The sequence below is a fragment of the Acomys russatus genome, chromosome 1 (genome assembly GCF_903995435.1).
Source record: "Acomys russatus chromosome 1, mAcoRus1.1, whole genome shotgun sequence".
Taxonomy (NCBI): Eukaryota; Metazoa; Chordata; class Mammalia; order Rodentia; family Muridae; genus Acomys; species Acomys russatus.
Window position 1 is genome coordinate 76,887,720 of NC_067137.1, and position 20,329 is coordinate 76,908,048.

Genomic DNA, 20,329 nt, shown 5'->3' on the forward strand with positions numbered 1-20,329 from the left:
GAACTGTTTAGAATATTTACACTTGAGTGATCTTGTACAAAATAATTTCCATGACTCAATAATAAGTAATTCCAAAGAACAATGTTCACACAATATATTGCAGGGTTGTATGTAAACATAGGATTTTCAGAAATGGAATCAATATATTTTTTTCATCTTATGAGACTCTGATGATACAAACAGGGAAAAGTTGTGTCTAACAGAGAGGAAGGCTGAAAAGTACTAAAAGAACTGCTGCTGGTTAGAATTGATTCTGCCACATTGATCAAGCCTGACTAAAAAGCAAACACAATCTAAAAGACTTGAGTGTTGATTCATACAACAAAATCATTCTAATTAGTTGATGTCATTTTCAGCTTAAAATATGTTAATTATTTATGTATTGTGCATTAAAATGCTCCAAAGAATGAATTTTTTTAACCCAGGCATTGTAGTCAGCCATACTCAGAAATCATGTCTGAATGTTATTAGTTCTTACCTCAATAGACAATGTGATGATCACACTTTTTCCCACATGAGAGCAGGTGTCACCTAGATTAAGATCAAGGCTTGAGGGCACAAAGAGGCCCAGAAGAACAGGGAAGTCTCCCCGATATTTCAGTGTAAACCAAAGCATGAACAACCAGCATGTTGTCCTGTGAAAGTAAGACAAGCCAGCTAAAAAAACCCTTGTCAGGCTGGCCTGTCTGACAAACTGTTATGTTCAAAGTGGGCTCCAAAAACGGTAGTGCTGGTGACAATGTCCTAAACAGGACTCCAAAAACTAATAAACAAACCAGGCATGGTGGCACACATTTTTAATCCTAGCACTGGGGAGAAAGAGGCAGGTGGTCTACAAAGAGAGTCCAGGACAGCCAGAGCTTTTACACAGAACAGCATTAAAAAAAAAAAAAAAAAAAAAAAAAGGAACAAACAGATTATTACTGTGTAGACATAAGCTTAAGGCTGGGTTTCTCTTTACTAAGAAAGACACTACCTCCCTTATCTGCATCTAGTTCCCAGTTAATCTGAACATCCTGTATGGATGACTAGCAGTCCTGAGTATGGCAAACATGGTGCCTCCAGATCTTGCCCTTCCTTTTTCTATCTCCCTTGATAAACCTGTGGATTATATTCCTAAAGCGAGCTAACAAGGTCTATTCCCTCATTTGACCACTTTAAGCCTAACTCATTCCACAGATGGATCACGAAGGTCCAACCATCGAAACATAAAGGTCCAGCAATCAAAAATCCCAACTTAACTACCATAATTAAAATACCCAATCAGAAATTACCACCTCATCTTAGCTCATTCTAACACATTTCCCCTCTTAAAATGAACACTTGCAAAACTACTTGCTGTTATCTCTCTCCCATTCAGATTCAGCTACCTTGTTTAAACAATGAATCTTTGTTTGGAAATTGCTATTTGTCTGTGGTCTGTTCCTAATACAGGGTCCATACCAGGGCCTTTACTATATCAGCTCAAAGACCCTCCCCCCTCCCCACCCCAGCTGCCCACCCCTACCTACAGACTGTCATAAACTCCACTTGCTTTTCTGCTATTTTTCTGTTCTCTCTGCCCACTAAAAAATAGCCTTAGTAGTTTGATCCCCCAAATAAACCTTTCTACCCATGGTGTGGTCTAGTTTGGTGGGTTCACTGCATCCTTGCTTATGAAAATATCAGACTGGCTGACTCCCACAGAATGGGAGACAAATAATGAAAAATATTTTTCTTTCCATTTATGAAATATTTTACTCATTATTAGTGTGTGTCTGTCTCTGTCACTCTGTCTGTCGCTATCTCTCTCTGTCTCTCTGTCTCTGTCTCTCTCTCTCTGTATGTGTGTGTGTGTGTGTGTGTGTGTGTGTGTGTGTGTGTGTGTGTGTCTGTATGTACCATGGTGCTCCTGTGATAGGCAGAAGGCAACTTGATAGAATTGAATCTCTCCTTTCATCTTTACATGGGAACTGGGAATCAAGTTATGTCACCAGGCTTGCATGGCAGGCACTTGTTCCCATTAAGCCCTTTTGCCAGTCACAGAAAATTCTTTCTTCTTTATTTTTATTGTGTAGCAGTTTCCTCTGGTAAACTTCTTCCTTCAACTGTGGCATGAGAAAGTCAAACTGGAGTTCACTTCCAAGTCCTTCATTTCACAATGACTTTGTGTCTGAAAAAACTTGAAACACAACATATCAGTAGGACTTCACCTACTTGTTTTCTGCAAGGAGGCTCACAGGTGCCACAAAGAATGGTACAACACAACCACAGCCTGTCATCCACGTGTGAGTGCTTGCTGAGTAACTGAAGGCGAGTATGTACAATGTCTGTCTTCACTGTGCTCTCAATTTCCATGATAATCTAGATTCATTTCCAAGAATACAAGTCCTGGGTTACCAAACTAAACACACCCTTAAGGAAATAGAAACTACAATTATTACATTGTGGATCTTAGTAGTCTAAAATTACAAATGTATTCTTTTTTAATTTATATTTTTTATTAATTTATTCTTGTTACATCTCAATGTTTATCCCATCCCTTGTATCCTCCCATTCTTCCCTCCCTCCCATTTTCCCCTTATTCCCCTCCCCTATGACTGTTCTTGAGGGGGATTACCTCCCCTTGTATATGCTCATAGGGTATCAAGTCTCTTCCCAGATCTAGCCAATGGTCAGAACATTCTCCACAGTTGAGTGGAGAGTGGGATATGACTTTCTCACATACTCTGGTGCCTCACATTTGACCATGTCCCCCTGGAGGGGGAGACCTGGTGGCGCTCAGAGGAAGGACAGCAGGTTACAAATATATTCTTAACATCAAAAGACAAATATGTAGATAAAGTAAAATGCTGCAAAAGAAGAGGAAATAATAAAACCAAAAGGAAACCCAATCAGACATCTTTGTATGCTGATCTCTTTAAGTGAATGTATATATTCACTCAGATCGGTGTTTATATATGTATGTATACTCATGAATGCTTGTATTTCTACAAGTTATACATAATAATATTTATAAACAATTAATGAGAAAGAAAAACATAAGTAATAAATTGTGACTTAGCTTAAAAATCCAGGTATTTTTATCTATTGCAATAAAAACAAACAAAAATAATTAACAACAATAAAACACCCAGTAAGATAGGTATGAAGACATGTGCCTATTATACTCTTCAGTAAAGAGTTCAAGACCAGTCTGGCTACATAGAAAAAATGTAAGTCTCTTATTTCAAAAGAGAAAACAAAAATCAACTCCTAAAATAGTCAACTGTAAGTATACACATTTATTGATGACTAAACTTGAGTTGTCTGAAATAACTAAACACAATTGTATACTTCTATAATATTTCTACATGTTAGCTAAGGTTTACTGAAATGCCACACTGGCACACCAGACTGGCTTTTAATACCTTGTCTTGCAGTTTCTGTTTTCTCTATTATATCATGTGACAGTTGCTCATTCTATCAACTTCTATTGAAGCATTTTTATTCCAAGTTTATAGACATGATTGTCACTAATCAGGCATTCATGCAATTTCAGTACATCAGTGCAGAATCTGTTTTTATAAGTTCTTTATTCTCTAAGTACTGACTCTGCACAGGACTTTTGGCTCTTTCTACACTGGCAACTCTCTCGAGATCCCACCTATACCTTAAGATTTCAGACACTCAAAGTGTTCCCTTTCATTGCATTCTTTGTAACTCCTGTCTTATATTTCTCTTCAATAAGTTGACTACACTGCTAATGCTGTTTCACAAACCGCTCTGCCAGGTAAATGTGTTCTCTGTGTCTCAAGGTAAGGACTTTCTTCAGAGTCCTCACATGGCCCTTGCTTACATTCTCAACAAACCTTTTCAGTGTCTTCATATGCAGAGAAGATCAGTGATGCAAATATTTTCAAATGTTAAAGCCTATATTGTAATGCTTTTCCCATATACGTCTGGAACAGCTTAGTCTTAGAGAGTTTTAAAAATCCACTTTTCTCAGATTGTTCTTCTATTCCTGCTACATTTCCAGTCTCATCAGATATTTACTCGCTCCATAAGATTCATCTTTTCTTCTCAATTTAATCATCATGTGCACATGGGATAAATTATGTAAGTGCTTTATGTGATATATTTGACGTATGTAGTGTTTGGCATGTATTAAACACTATGAGACATTGTCTAAGTCAGAGTTCTATTGCTGTGAGGAAACACCATGACCATGGAGATTCTTATAAAGGAAAGTATAATTGGGACTTGCCTACAGTTTCAGAGGTTTAGTCCATTGTCATCATGGTGGAAAGCATGGGGGCAGATATGGGGCTCTAAAGGCAGCAGGAATAGAAAGACATTGACTCTGTTTTAAACATTTGAAACTCAAAAGTCCAGCCTCGGTGACATACTTTCTCTAAAGAGGCCACATCTGCTACATCCCTATTAAGTAGTACCACTTTCTATTAACCACGCTTTCAAATATATGAGCCTATAGGGTTCATTTCTAGTCACACTGCCACAGACATGTTTTACTACTATTAGCAAGAGAGCTATAGTAAAAACAGTAGTATATATGGTAAAGTGCTTTGCAGTTAAACATAAGAAAATTAAAGCAACAGTGTTTATCCCACTATCTGTTGCATTTTGTTTAACATAACTTTTATTGTGACAGAGCTACAACCACACAACCATAATCGCTAGGAACTTTTGGTATTTATGAAAATTAGAGAAGAAAACACTATCATTTTTTTAAAGCAAACACATACTTAATGTTTATAAAAGTAATTGTGTTGATTAGATAACACAAATCCATAGATTAGATATAATCACTATCCTTTAGTAAAGAGTCTTGCAATTTGCCTGATATGATAAAGCTAGTAATACATAAATGGATTCTTTGATTAGATTACTTCACTGACACAATTTTACTTAACTATCTCTATTCCAGAAATAGTTCAACTAATTTCCTGGTTTATTTATATAAAGGCTCTTTCCTGACATGTAATATTCAGACACAATGCGGCATTGCCACATAAGGAATGGGGAAAGCAGAGATTTTTAACTTTGAAACTACAGCTAGTTCTTTGAATTGAGAGGTCACAAATGAGAAGACAGAGGTCTAAAGAGGGATGAAGACCAATCCTCAAATGTACACTGAGAAAAAGATAAGAAGGCTAACTTACTTCCATGTGTTTTTTTTTTTTTTTTTTAATAATTGGTCAGTCTTTCCATGAATATATTTTTTGTACTCTACTGCAAGTTCATCACTGAGTTCGTCTGATAAATGATGACATAAGGTGATTCTGTTTCTCTGGGAGTTTATAGAACATTTATAAAAACAAAAGTCATAGGTACGATTCATTTAAACTGATGATGAATTTGTACAAATGTATGAGCCCATGTTTCCTAATACACAATTATATTTAATCCTACAGCACCGTCTGTGTAATCCTAAAATTTAAAAAGTTATTTAAAAAAGAACGGGGAAGTTTGTTTGTACCCATCAGGAAACATGCGATGTTGACTGTGGCTGTGTCAGTGAGCAACATTTGAACAAGCTAAGCTCAACTGCAGAGCTCATTTGTCCTGTTTTACCTTTGCCATGACTCAGGATGAACCTAGAACTACAAAACACCAATTTTTTTTTTTTCTCGGCATGGATGACACTGATGATGTTACAAAATTGTTTTGTCTTCCTCATAGAACAGAAAAAATTAGTAAGACTCTAATCTTGAAATGGCTTCAATGTCTCTTAAAATAAATTTTCATAAGAAATATAAAGACGTAAATAGTCAGATTACCATTTTCAGATAAAGAAAAAAAAAGAAGTAAAACTTTCATTCCCAGAGCAGATGAAGACACAGCTCAGGGATTCAGTACGGAACCTGGAGCATAGGAAAGTACTGAGGGCTGGTCCAGTGGAGGCCCAGAGGAAGTCACAGCAGCGAGCCCACACTTCTTCAGACACTGCATAAAGCCTAGACCACCTACAACATGTGGATTAAAAAATAAGGTGTGAAGAGCTTTCAGTAAGGGCCTACAGGACAGGAAAAACAGTAGAAAAATCTGTATTTTCATTAAACAAACTATATAAATGTTGGATTCAAGAGCTGTGTTGAATACTGACTGTAAGTGAGAGTGACCAGTAGGGGTTGAATAATCTCTAGATGAAGATTCTTGCTGAAGGACATATGTGCATTGTGAGAGTTTTAGTGCAGGAACCACTTATTTAATGTCAAAGGACTAGAGTAAGACTGATACAGGAGGTGGGACTGGAAAACAGAATGCCTCCATTTCAGAAATCACCTTCTGATAACTGGAAGACACTGATAAAACACATTCTTTGAATGTTCTCTTTTACATTTAGAGTAAAATTCAAAGGAATGGAAATTTAAAATGTTTAAAATTAAACAAACCCATTAATTAATTTCACTCAGAGCCACCCAGGTTCCTTGATTGAATATATGTTTCAGAGCTGTCATAAGACACTTGGATTTTTATATTCTAGAGCTGGTGATGAATTCAAGATCATCAATAAAAAAAATCATTACAATGTCTTCAAGTGGAGTGTGGATATTTCTATCTCATGTAGCCTTTGAAAGATTGAAATTGGGGTAATTTTCAGATTCTTCAGCATTATCCATTTCTACCATTGTGTTCATTAGAGGAAATATAAATATTAGTGAGTATAAAATATCATGATTATGTCAGAAGCCACTAATATTCTTGGCAACACTTATCAATTATTAATGAAAAAAGTGAAGATACACACACAATCCAAGAGTTGTAGCTAGACATCATTTCAATGTTAAGAAACTTCTTACCCTGAATAAATTCAGGGCATATGAATTTTCTATGAAGAATTTTCCTCCACATTTTAGGGAACTAGTCAACAAATATTATTTTAAAGTATTTGATGCATGACATTACTTTGCTACATAGGGATGAAGAGCCTTAGAAGCCATGCAGGAAAGACTCCTCTCTCAAGGTCAGTTTTGGACACCACCTTCCGGTTCTTTGGTAACATCAGAATGTCACAACTGCCCCTGCTTTGTCTTCCTGGTCAAAATTGCAATAGTACTAGCTGTGAGGAAACACATGACAACAAACTACTGCCCCTCTCCTGATATCGCTGCTTACCTACCCAACTCTCATCATGAACTACTGTTGAGGCTGTCTGCTTTTTTTTTTCTGAGTTATCAAAAGTATAAGTCTTACATTTGAATACTGACCAAAGTGTGAGCATGTTATCCCAACATTTAAGGCCTTCTCACTCTTTCTCTAAACCCCTCTCCTTTCACTGTCCATCTGCTTGCCAACCCCCACTGGTGAACCCGACATAGTTCTTTGTTCCTCACTCAAATGGAATTGTTTCTATCTACCTCTTGTCCTTCTCCCTTTTCATGGTAGCTGTCAAAATTTATAGCTTTCCTGGCCAGTTGTTCCTTCTTCTCAAGCCCTAACAAAATGCCCTAAAGCTTACTCCTGAGACTGCTTCTAAACTCTTTTATTAAGGCAACTCAAAGGAGAAACCACAATGTCTCTTGTAGGAGTAGCATTAGCCAGACTTTAGAAGAAAAAGTTGCCAGGTTTGCTTTGGGACCCTGATGATTTTAAATTAGATAGCATAGTATTCCCTGGATTGAAGAACTTGCTGCAGGATGTCTTCTGGTATTAAATATTTAAGTACACATGCTATACTTCTGCTTCCTGTTCTATGTAGATGAGAAGTTGCCATATTTACAAATATGTAAAAAGAATCACGTTAAGCACATGTATTTGAAAAAGTAATGATTTTGCCATTATAAGTTCATTTACGTGTAATACTCTGTCTAGTTTTTATTTTTATAGTAAAGTGTGCCTGTAACACAGAGTTGACAGCAGCAGATTTGGCCCTCAGGGCAGAGCTACATTCAGAGCATTCAGGAACTGACTAGAGACCAGAACACAGGATGTCAGTCTGGAATCTCTGCCCAACCCAGCAGGAGCATCTGCTAGCCATTTAACCTTGGGCTAAGGAACCCCATGCAGCCTGTGATCTGTGTTCTGTGCTTTGAAGTGCCTGTTGATCAGCTTAAACAATAGATTTAACTGTTTACAATTACCAATAACATTTACTTTTTAAAATCAAGTCAGGACCTGGAATGCCTTTATAGAAAAATTGGGCAAAAAACCATAATGAGAGCAAAGAAGCATAGGCATTAGTGGTAACAGCCTTCACTCTTTGTGGAAAACATTACAATCTGTCAGTTAATGAAGTTTTTCAGTATTCTATAGATCCTATCCACCCAATAACATAGAAAATAAACATACTCTCATATAATAAAACTTACTCCCTTTCTTGTGTCTTTAATATACTTAATAAGACTTAATATATTTTTATAATTTGGTGGTTAGTACTTTCAATATGGAAACTATTTTTTACACTTACTAAACTCAATTTTAGCCAAGTTCTTTGTGTATGTATTTTTAAAATCTTCAGCTAATTATAAACTTTCTTTAGGGCAAAGGCCTGGCAATTTGGTTTTCTTTCTCAGCAAAGCTTCTAGTAGAATATTCAAATATAGCACGTTTTCAATAACATAGGCAATAGACAGATTCTAATTGGATTTGGCTTCCAGTGCCTCAGGTCAGAGTAGATCATAGAATATCTGGGATTCTCAGAAACAGGTTGAGTGAGCAGAGAGCCTGAAGGCAGCAAGGTCAGGTGCAGAACACCAGAGAGAAATGCTAGCTGTCATTCTGACAATGTATCTGTGAGAATCTGGAAACAGTCAAGTTGGTATTCTCTTAATATCTCTCAGGAGCCTACTTTTGACTTATAATGAACTGAATGTAATCAGCTTCATTAAGAAAAGGCTCACTTCATTCAAAAGTAACTCCACCTTCATGTCTTTGCTATAAGAAGCAATGGAAATGTTTGACAATGAAACAGGAGGTAACTTCCTTCACAGAGCAAGCGTGATCCAGAAAGGACCATGAGCTACTCAGATAGTACACAAGATCCCTCCTTAAAGGATGTTGACTCTCAGATTTGTCTGAGTGGCATCCATAGGGTGTAGTCTCCTTACTGGCTCAGTCAGCGACTTGCCTTAATCACCAGGTTCAATAAAGACGACCACTGTCTCCATTCATTTCTCCCCAAAAGATCCACAAAAAATCACGTGGCAACTTAGAGGTTAGTCCTTCCTTAGAGTCCCTGCCACACTCGGGAGTTCTCATTTTCTCCTAAAGAATCTACACTGCCTTCCATTTTCATTTTGGGTGTGAGACTGGACTAAGGACTCACAAACCACCAACTCAGGGTGTTTTAATGACTCTTGATACTCTGGGGCTCTAGCCCTGAGAATTAAGCTTGGCAAGAACAGACTGTGGCCCTTACACGACCCACTTGAAAATCATTACTTGTTTGTCTGTTTTTTTCTAAGGTGTTTTATTAAAACTTCTAATCCTATCTAGGAATTATGCTAGTGCAGACCTTACCAGTAATGAATTTTGAGAAGAAAACATTTATTTTTCATTTGTGACATACCTAAAATTACAAAGTCCTGTCTTGAACATTATTAATAGGGTGGTTAGCATGAGATCCACCCATTGTAACAGACACTGCAATGAGCATATCAAACATTCTTCAGCCCCTGTAAGCCTGGGGTTACTGTTTGGGGATAAAGAGTGGAAAAGACGATAAAGCTTGATGGAATTTCCCTGGGAACCAGTGTTCCTCCAGACACTGGGGTGCTTTTAGAATTCACACCAGTTATTTTAGCTCTTTTTATGAAGTTTTCTGTCCAAAATTCATGTTGAGTACTCCCAGGAAATTAAAATTAAAAGCAATCCTTTCTTGTGATTTTTAAGTGTACAATTTATAATACTAACACAGATAAATGTTGTTTGTACTGTGTACAGTTATAAAACATGAATGCATTGATAGCATGTCCGCAACTCTTCGCCAACTAATTTCTTGGGTGTAAATGTAATAAATAATCAACCTCCTGGACACAGACAGGAAAAATTGCCTTGGTATAAATGTAATGAAGTACAACAATCTACCTAAGTGAAATTAGAGTGAACAAGATATTTCTGAAACAGGAAGGCTTGCAAACGTTTAATGAATATTGAAAATAGATTTGTCTCATGTGTGAACAGTGTCTGCACACATGGAAACTTATTAAGCTAATGTCTCTAAATCCAATTTCTTTTTGAATTAAGAATAAGTTTTGATCACACCTTAACCTTTCAAGTTGTACGACCCCTATTACCCTGTGAGCAACACAGTCATGGCTGGAAATAAGTAACAAGACTAGGTGATCACATTCTTGGAAAGCTTTTAAATTTAAATTCTCAAGATTCTTCAAGTGACAAACATATTTGAGGGTGAGAGCAGAGAACGCCAGAGCCTCATATCCTGTGTAGACTATATCCCTTCTCTCTCCACATGGAACATGGAGGTATAATCAATGACAATTACTTTTTATAACAAATAAAGAAACACAGGAGTGGTGAGCATGCTACTCATCAGTAATTCTGCAGTCATAAGGCTATAATTTCTTCTACAGTGTTCAGACAATCATCATTCATAGGTCTAAGGTTTGTCAGTAATATTTCAACATAATGTAACAACCCATCTTTCAATTTAATCTCTCATTCCTTGTAAAACTCAACTTCTTAATTTGTATCCCCCTGAATACTATTTATATTTCTCTCTTTTGTGTCTTTAATGAAAAATTTCATTGCTCAAATAATATGCTTGGCCTTCTCTTTTGTTTGCTTAAAAAAATTTTTAAAAACTTACTTTATCGTTTGTTAGGTCAGGAATTGTGAGGACTGAGATTTTATCTACCTGTTGGCTAGCTTGCAGCCTATCGGACTTTCATGGATGCCTGTGGACAATGGTCTTCTGGGGCATAGAGCAAAGCTGTGATAGATGAGGTCTCAGATAGGAAATACCTGCTTCTCGCTTTCACAAGCTATCTTTCCCCCCTCAAACTTCACCAGGGCAAGATGGGGCACCCCAAGTGTGTTCTTTGCACACAGGGTTTTTATGACTCAGCCAAGGAACACTGAACTTAGGAAATTTCTCATTTTATAAAAGTGCCAAGTGAAACCAGGCTCCTCTTTTCCTTCTAGTAGGCGTTATGCTCATGATCCTGGCTAGAAGATATAACTTCCCTCTCCTCCTAATGAGAGCCGTGTCTCTATTGTCTGAGGCCATTTGCTACACGAACACCTGTGAAGAGAGAGTTCAGGACAGAACACAAACTGCTCTAAATCATGTAGGAATGCCTGAAGCAGCGTCTCTGACACTACTTATTTCATGCTGAGAAGCCACACTAAGCTTTTATCCCTGGCACTCCAGCACACTGGCTCACTGTTTAATGTTGTGTGAACCGATATGTCATTATACTTTTTATTTATCTGCTATAATCCATTAAATAAATTAAAAAAATTCTTCTCTTTAAGTTAATACAATTCACTGGAGACACAAGATAAATAATAAATTCCCTTTTTACCCTTGTAGAATCTAATGGTGCTATAGTGTGGGTTGCATAATATATTAAAATACTATTTATTACAAAATACTATTTCATCACAAACAGAATATAAACAAATAATAATAGGATGACCCTGAGAGAGTTTAAAAGGTAGTTTGAAATAGTTCTTAAAAGTTAGAACAATTATTAATTATCAGAATGTGGTATTAACATTTCCTTAACATCTGTATTTTACCTATGACATATCTGTGAAGTCTATATTTTTATTTTCAAGTATCAAACACAAACAATTCTCACCAATCATTAAAAGTATAAGAATAAACTTAGTCTTCTGCTTACAAAAGATTTTCTGATGAAAACTTGGAATAAGTTAACTTGGACTTGTGAGATGAGCACCAAGGATCTCTAAGGTTAAGTATTCATGCATAAGTTTAGTAAATTAAAAACATATGACTCAGTTTAAAATTTAAATAGTTGCATAGGAAACAGTGGCCTGGGTATTTTACGTTCTCAGAAGTGTCTGATACTAACACAGCCTACCCACATTTGCTGTACTGATCTCAACTGTTTCCATAGTTTTATTTTTCTCCTTTCACATTTGGTTACTAATTCCTTTCCATGGAAAAGAATTATTTTGCTCTTATGTGCTAATCCTCTCCTATTCTCCACATATTTATATCACACTTTTGTTAGATCAGATGCCGATGTAATTGTATTTATGCAAGCATTCTTCGCTGTTGAGCCTTGCAGCATATTCTGATTGCATTTTCTTCCATACAGCTTGTTTGTACCTTCTGTTAACAACTCCTACATTTCTTATAGTCTATTTTGTCTGTACTATGATTACCATATTTTTAAGCTTACAATAAGAAGTGTAAAATCTTTTCGAAAGCATCAGGTAAGCTACTTGTTATGAGTGGAACACAAAGCCTGCTCCCATATGCTTGTTACTGGAGGCTTGGTGTCCCCGCTAGCAATGCTATCTGACAACTTTAGGAGGCAGGATGCACTGAAGTATTTAGGACACTCTGAATGAATCACTGTGGCTCTCTTGTTCCGGCTCTGCTGCTTCTCTCCTGTGCTAGTTACCACATTAAAGATAACCTCAGTGGGACCAAAATGTGACCACGTTACATTAAGGAACGTAAACATAGCACTACCTCTTGGAATTGCCTAAGAGTAAGTCCAAATTTGAATTCCCCATTATTTATATCTTCAGCCTGTTTGAGGCCGTATATTATGTATGTCTATTTGGTGTCTGACTCTGCACATCTGCTGTCTATGGTTTGTTGTCTGTGTCTGTCGTGCTCCTAATGAAGGGCTTGGCTCTGTACTTATAGAACAACATAAAAAACATAGCACAGGGGAAGATATAGTGGGGCCTTTCTAGATATCTTTAATAAAGTTTTACAAGGGAAGAAATCATCTCATTGATTTGAACTGACCTAAAAAGTAGTAAACAATACTGCAAACAGGCTTATTAAGCTTTATCTATTTTGCTCATAAAATTTATGGTGAGTATTTATTATATAAGGTAGTTTTTAACCTTGTGGCTATTTCAGTAAATGATTACCACAACACAAACATATATATATATATTACTCTGGGTCAGGAGATGCAAGAGTTTTATTTAACTTGATATCAAAGCTATGAATTAACTTAGGTTGTAAAGGCTATATGGTGTCTTGGTTACCTTTGTGAAGAGATACCATGACAAGGGCAACATGACTGTCATGGCAGGGTCAAGCCAGCAATCAGGAAGGCATGGCACTGGGGCAGCAGCTGAAAGTTTTCTTCTTATGCTCACAAGATGGCAACAGAGAGTGGGAGACCAAGCCTTGTGTGAGCTTTTGAAAGCTCAAAGACCATCCCCAGTGACACATCTCCTTCAAAGCCAAACCTCCTAGTCCTCCCTACTGCATTCTCACCACCTATGGATATAGCATCTAAATATATGAACCAGTGTTGGAAATAGATGGGCAGTACTATGCTCCTAGGGATCTGTGCAGCTTCAACCAATCTGAGTGCCCAGATACTAATCTGTAGAACAGGATGGTCCTGGAAGGTTTAGCCATAGAAAAAAAGTCTTTTATAAACTCCCCAGATATTCTTTCCTGCTTTGTATATGAGTTTTTAATCCCACAAGGCACACATTCTATTCCTTTCAAACCCCTTATTCTAGCAACATAGTCAAAACACTTATTCAAAGTTCTTTGCCACTTAGCTTCAGCTGTTTTTGGAATTCATTTAGAAAAATAAAGTTCTTCCAGCATATAATATATAAAACCCCTAGCAGCACTGGTAGATAATCTCTATTCAAACAAATTTTATGAGCAAAATGTGCTTTTTGACACAAAGTGGAGTAAAAATTGAAATTTCTTTATTCAAGGAGTTTTCAATAGCATTTTGCTATCAACCTAACTTATATAAAGCTGACAAACATTACCAAAACAAAGAAGGGTTAATAAAAAAGAAATATGTATTCACTTTTAGAACATTTTAGATATTTGAATTATATTTAATATATTAGAGATTTGTATTTAACCTTAATGACCTAACATACAGTGAAATAACAGTATATTTAATTAAATGGTGTACAACAGACAAATCATAGAGTATTTAAGTAATTTAATTAAAATTTAGTTTAATCCACAATTATGTTCAAACTTTATAGAACTTTTGCAGAGTTTTGGGGCTTGAATATGGCTAGGGAGTATGCAACTATGGCTGACCTGAGTACACAGAAGATAACTGTGGCACATGAGTTGAGACTGCCAGGATAAGGTCAGTGGCTGTCCTGGGGTTAAGAGATCCTGGACAGAATGGAACACAGGCTTCTGTCATAAACAAGAGGGTAATAAGCACTTAACTGTGGAAGATGAATCACGCATGCTGCTGTCACTACTTCCTTCCTTATTGTCTCCATAAATAAATGAGGCCAGCATAGACTCCGTGAATAGACCATTGATAATTTCTAGCCTCACCCCAGCTATGTAACACCTGCACTATGTTGAAAGAACAGGAAAGGAGAAAAAAAAAAAAAAAAAAAAAAGAAAGAAAGAAAACAGGCTGCAAAACAGGAACTCCTCACTTGTTATTATGTCGGAATTACTTTACGGAGTGAAAAATGCATTCTAATATTAGAGACTTAAAAATAAACGCCATTTCTTGTGAAAACAACCAGGGTGCCAGGTGAACCTGTGTAAAAGATGGAGCTGAACACAGGCACTTCACGTCTTTGGTGGGGAAAGAAGTAAAGTGAGCAGAGGACTCTTCCGTCGTGAGGAAGGAAGAGTAGAGAACTGTGACCTAATGAAAGAAATCAAGCAACCCTCTCCAGAAGGCACTGTGCTTTCGGGGTCAGCGACAGTCACTTACAACCATATGCTGTTTAGAGAGATGTATAATCCTTCACAGTGGATGCAGAGAACTGTGCTTTCACATCAAATGCTCATTAAAATTGAGAATGGTTGATTTCTTGCACAAGTAAAATAAACAAGTCAAAATACATCGTGGTAAGATCTTTTCCTCATAAAGTCCATTAAGATAAGATGCGCATGTATGTAGTTACATGTAGACACAAAAGATATATGTGTATGTGTGTAGACACCAAACGCAAAAAGGCTATTGGCATTACCACCAATACTTACCATCATATTAATGGGACACTAAATATCTTCTACTGAATATGTACTATATAACAAATTATGAAAATTTAAAAGGAAATTTCTCAGAAATGTCTCAGAGAAGTTAGGAAATAGCTCAGTTGATAAATGGTTTGCCATGAAAGCTTCAGGACCTGATTTGAGTCCATGAGAAAATGTCAGGTATAGTGGTACACACTTGCAGTCTGACCCTAAAGAAGGATGCCTGAGGTTGCACACTGACCTCTCTATGGATCCACCTATGTGCAGAAGCACAATAGAAAAAGACATGTCTTAAAGTACTATCGCTATCGTATAAATTTTAATATCAAAACTAAACAAGTTATATTTGTTCATTTTCAGAAAACCATAGTTAAGCATAGAAGTAAATTAGTCAAAAATGGGAGGTGGGTGAAGCTTACTTACAGTACACATCCACTCGGATTGACTTTATTGCTGGGGACCCCAAGCCATTCTCAGCTTTACAGTAATATCGGCCTCCTTGGTGCCTCTGGATGTTTGTGATCCTCAACGTCTCGTTGAAGACACTTGAGTCTTGGAATCTGTCAGAGGCGCTTCCTGCTGTTTTGGTCCACCTGATCTGAGCAAGCATCAACAAAGATTGTTACTTTAGGTTGGTGTCCCCCACCAGACAATCATACAGCAGGTATTCATCTGAAGAGCTCCCCTATAGAGCTTCTGGCCTGCCTTTCCCATCATGTTAGTGGGGAAATAAAATATATGTACCCAAATGAGTTGCAAAACTGCAAGCACCAATGTCATCACTGTAGAGTGCACACCGTTTAGAGTCAATTGCATGGACTTTATCAATAGTCTAATTAGGTTGAAGGCAATACTCAGTAGAAGCGTTGACTGGGTTTCTGTGACTACTGAGCATTTCCATTTTTCCCATACAATTCTGAACTTTGGAAGGCAATCCTTATTATTTAGACCAAATAGACTCTCATTTCACTTTGGACATGCTTCACTATTTTATGTAAGATTTTCCCTTTGGTTTTGATAATGTAGGCATATTACCATAATGGCTTATTGAGATTATGTATAATTTTATACACCTGGTTGTTAAAAGAGTTTTTTTCTATTTAATGGGTTTGCTTTAATAAGCCTATAAATGATTTGCTATTTTGAAAATTGTAATTCACTTTACATCAATAATTATTTTCAAAAATGTGTAAACTTTTTCAAGGAGTGCAATCCTATTAAACTGTCAAAACAATTTGAATATCTAAAACCATCCATTATAAACAATACCATTCTTTTAAACACAGCTGTGTGCAACAGATTTTGTGTTTGCTAGCAATTACTACTGGTATTCAACTTAAAATTTGTGTGTTTTCATATATAAAATCAGAACAAGGCACATGCTGATACTTGTATAGTGCCACAAGATAGAAAATGAAAACTATTTTGTTATAATTTTCACTTTGCCTTTCCTGTGCATTTAAAAAAAATTATTTAGGGTTTGGAAACAACTTCTGGAAATATTCTCCTCAAATATGTATAATACTATGTATGGTGAAGCATGGAGAAGCTGGTGTAGGAGTTTGAACGTTTGACGCTGTGTAATGTCATTCTTAACAATCTTACTTTCACACACTACACACTAAATTTCTAATGTAATGCCATCCGGCTGTCTCTACCAAGTTTGTCACATTAAAAAACAGCAGGATAAGTATAGTCATCTTTCCTCTGCACTGTAAAAGCAGCAAAAATGTTACCTAGACCTCACTGAACTAAATAAAATAGTGAATAGCTATTCAAATCTTTGTGTATACATGAAATATTTCAGGAAGTAAATGTACAATTCTTAACCAAGAAGTTTATTAATTATCTTATCTGTAGAAACTGTAATGATAGTGATGTTTCCACTGAGTTCTCTGGGATTATGTTTTCATTTAAAATTTAATGTTCCCAAATAAACAAATTAGGACTATTTAAATAAACAAATGATAGTTTTGGGTAGTGAGATTTTTACTTAAGAAAATAGATATTGTCTTCAGTGCAACACACACAAAAATTGTCATTATTATTTAGCAATTTTTCAAACATTTCAACATATAGTTAAAGCTGAGTCTGAAAACTAAATGTTTCTGATTATAATAGCTCCGAATTAAAAGCTATAGATATGATCTAGATCTTTCATATTTATTAAATTATGTTGTCAATATATTTAATTTCTTTGGAGGATTCTCAAAAAGGTAAAAATAAATCTACTACCATCTACACTTATCCCAAAGGATTCATCATCCTACTCCACAGATATTTGTTTAGCAAAGTACATTACCACCATGTTTGCAATTGCCAGGAAATGGAAACAACTTAAATGTCATTCAATAGATGAATAGAAAATAAAAATATGGTAAGTTTACACAACAAAATATTTTTATCTGTAATTATTTGTCTATTTATTTTTAAAAAGTTAGAAAACCATCTTGATGTCCATCAACCAAAAAATGGATAAAGAAACTGTCGTATATTTAAATAATGGATTAAACAATTAAATATTTAAACTATTCAGCTATTTAAAACAAGGAAATCTTGAAATTTGAGGTAACCCAGACCCAGAAAAACATGCATGGTATATGTTCACTTGTAAGTGGATATTAGCCAAACATAGGTGTCCTCTGAGAGACTCCACCCAGTGGGGCATCAGGACAGATATTGGTACTCAAAGCTGGATCATGGACAAAGCACTGAGAGTTGTAGGAAAGCATGGGGCGGGGGGTGAAAGTCCAGGAAGGGAGCTGAAGCTTCACAGGGAGACCATTAAGGCCTGCAGACCTGGGCACAGGGGGCCTGTACAAACTGATGTTCCAGCAAAGGACAATGCATGCAGAGAACCAAGACCTTCTGTGCAGATGTAAGTAGTGGACTGACAATTCCCCACATTGGGGTAGGGGACTGCTGCTGAACCTCTAACATAGACTCTGGTGCCCACAATTTGGTCACTGACCCTTAGCAAGATGACCTTGTGGGCACACAGAGGAAGGGGATGCAGGTTATCTTGATAAGACATAATAGGCTGTTGCCAGACAGTTGGAGTAGAAGGTGCCGCTATCAGAGGTCTAGTGGAGGAGAATAGGCAGAAGAGGGGATAACAAGCAGAATGTAATGTGAATAACTTATAATAAATAAAATATACATTAAAATATAAATACATTAAAAACAAATAATGCTAACCTATACATTCCTTGTTTCAGACATATTGTTAAAGCTGTGCCATATTAGCATAAGTAAGGCTCCTAATAAAATTATATTTTCCAAAATAAGTAAGAGTGAAATAGTTTATGGTACTGTAACTCTCTTTAGCATCTAATTTAGAGAGAATACGCAAGCCAGAATCTCATATCGGCTCCTGTACATTGTCTATTCAAAGTGTTTCTCTTTTCCAAATATACAGAGAAAATTTGAATCCACACTGCTCTTTAGTCAGAAAGGCATGACTACTTAAAAACGTTTTCAGAGAATCATGCATCTTCCACACTAAAGTTCCACAAGTGGTAGGTTTTCAACATTTTTGCACAGTATAATCTAAAACCACACCAAAAGACATTCTTTACTGTGTGAAGACTCATCAGTTTTTTTGCTTTGAATGAACTTTTATTCTGGATTATTTTATGACACTGTATGTTAGTGATTCAAGAAATACCTTCTGATCTACAAGGTCTAAAAATGGTTATTATTAACAAATTTCACCATAAGATATACCATAAGGTACAATTGAAAGCAAATATAATAGTTCCATCACCATTTTCTTCATTAGAGCCTTTAAATGTTGGAAAGGATTGTATTGATTTTCTTAAATTATCATTTTTCTCTTGAAAACATAGTATATTATATTACATATATTATATAATTACATTATATATGTTATATATAATACATTGTATATATTATATATAATCAGTATATAATTGCATTATATGTAAAATGTTTATATGTTGTGTGATATATTAATATTAATATATGTATACATATATACATATACATATCTTTTGAGGTGAATGAAGCATGCTCATTTTATTTATCTAAAAGATGTTTAGAAAATGCGTAAGTGTGAATCACCATATTTTCAGTAGTAACTACCTTTTAAAATAAAATTATCAGGAAAAGGAAGTGGCTGGTTCATCACAAAACACAATCACATGATTCCTTTCCATGAGAGTAACAGTTTTTGCTATCAATTAGTTCTTTTTAAAAAATATTTTATTACTCAGAGTATTATAAGTATTCAAGCTTCACAAAGTTAATTTGTTCAATTTTCTGTATTTACCAGTGATATATTTTTAAAAATATAGTTTTGTGATAAACGTGTGGTGGCAAAGGATAAAGGTTGGTATTAAGTTGATGTCACTGCTTTGCTTTTACTGGAGTGACATCTGCTCACCCCTCAGTTGCTTTGTGTCATCATTACAAATTCTACACAGCAACAGGATCTGATTTTTCCTCTTAATTTGTAGCCATTGCTTTGAAAACACTTTCTCTTAAGAGTACAGAGAGAAACCAGGAGTTATAGCACATGCCAGCACTTGGAAGGCAGAGGCAGGCTGTGAGTTTGATGCCTCCCTGGTCTACAAAGCAAGTCCAGGACAGTCAAGGGTACACAGAAACCCTGTCTTCAAAACAAAAACAAAAACAAAAACAAAAACAAACAAAAAAGAAAGAAAAGAGTACAGAAACAGTCACCCAAAGAGGGGATGTAGGACATCACATAGATGACATTTTAAAGAAAAAGAATGAAAAATTGTTTAGAAAACAATATGGAAACAACAAAATGTATATACAGAAGGAGGAAAAAGCTGTTTCTATGAGTGTCCTCTTATATTAAGATAAATTCCAGGTCCATTGGAGACTTAAATGTAGTAAAATGATATGTTTTTAAAATTCATTAATTTATGTATTCACTTTACATATCAACTGTAGCCCCCTCCCTCCTCTCTTCCTGCTATTACCCTCCCTCCCTTTTCCCCCATCAGTATTCCTGAGTAAAGGGGAGCGCCACGCCCACGCCAGCTCCTTAAGTTGCATCAGGACTGAGTGTATCCTCTTTCCCCTGTGGCCTGGATAGGCAATCCCACCAGGGGGAGTGATCTGCAGAGGAAGAGAAACCCTGGGTGGAGGCATCTCTGTGACTAAGCTGGAGACATAGGATAGGGTAGAGTTCTGGAAAGATATTGGAATGACTCTAGTTGAGATTCCTAGACAGAGGTCATG

General features: G+C 36.2%; 1 protein-coding gene across 2 annotated transcripts in view; it reads right to left on the bottom strand.

The window, feature by feature from the left end:
• The window catches only part of Mdga2 (MAM domain containing glycosylphosphatidylinositol anchor 2), an 800,517-nt gene that overhangs the window by 321,058 nt on the left and 459,130 nt on the right, over positions 1-20,329 (bottom strand). Inside the window, exon 1 of one of the 2 annotated variants that reach the window (XR_007830679.1) lies at positions 15,521-15,740. Coding sequence is in view for 1 of the 2 variants with exons in the window: in XM_051146875.1 (XP_051002832.1) it covers positions 15,521-15,695 (175 nt within the window). In the remaining variant the exon portion in view is untranslated. Of the gene's footprint in view, positions 1-15,520; positions 15,741-20,329 lie in introns of those variants that run through there. The other variant, XM_051146875.1, reaches the window with a different exon arrangement.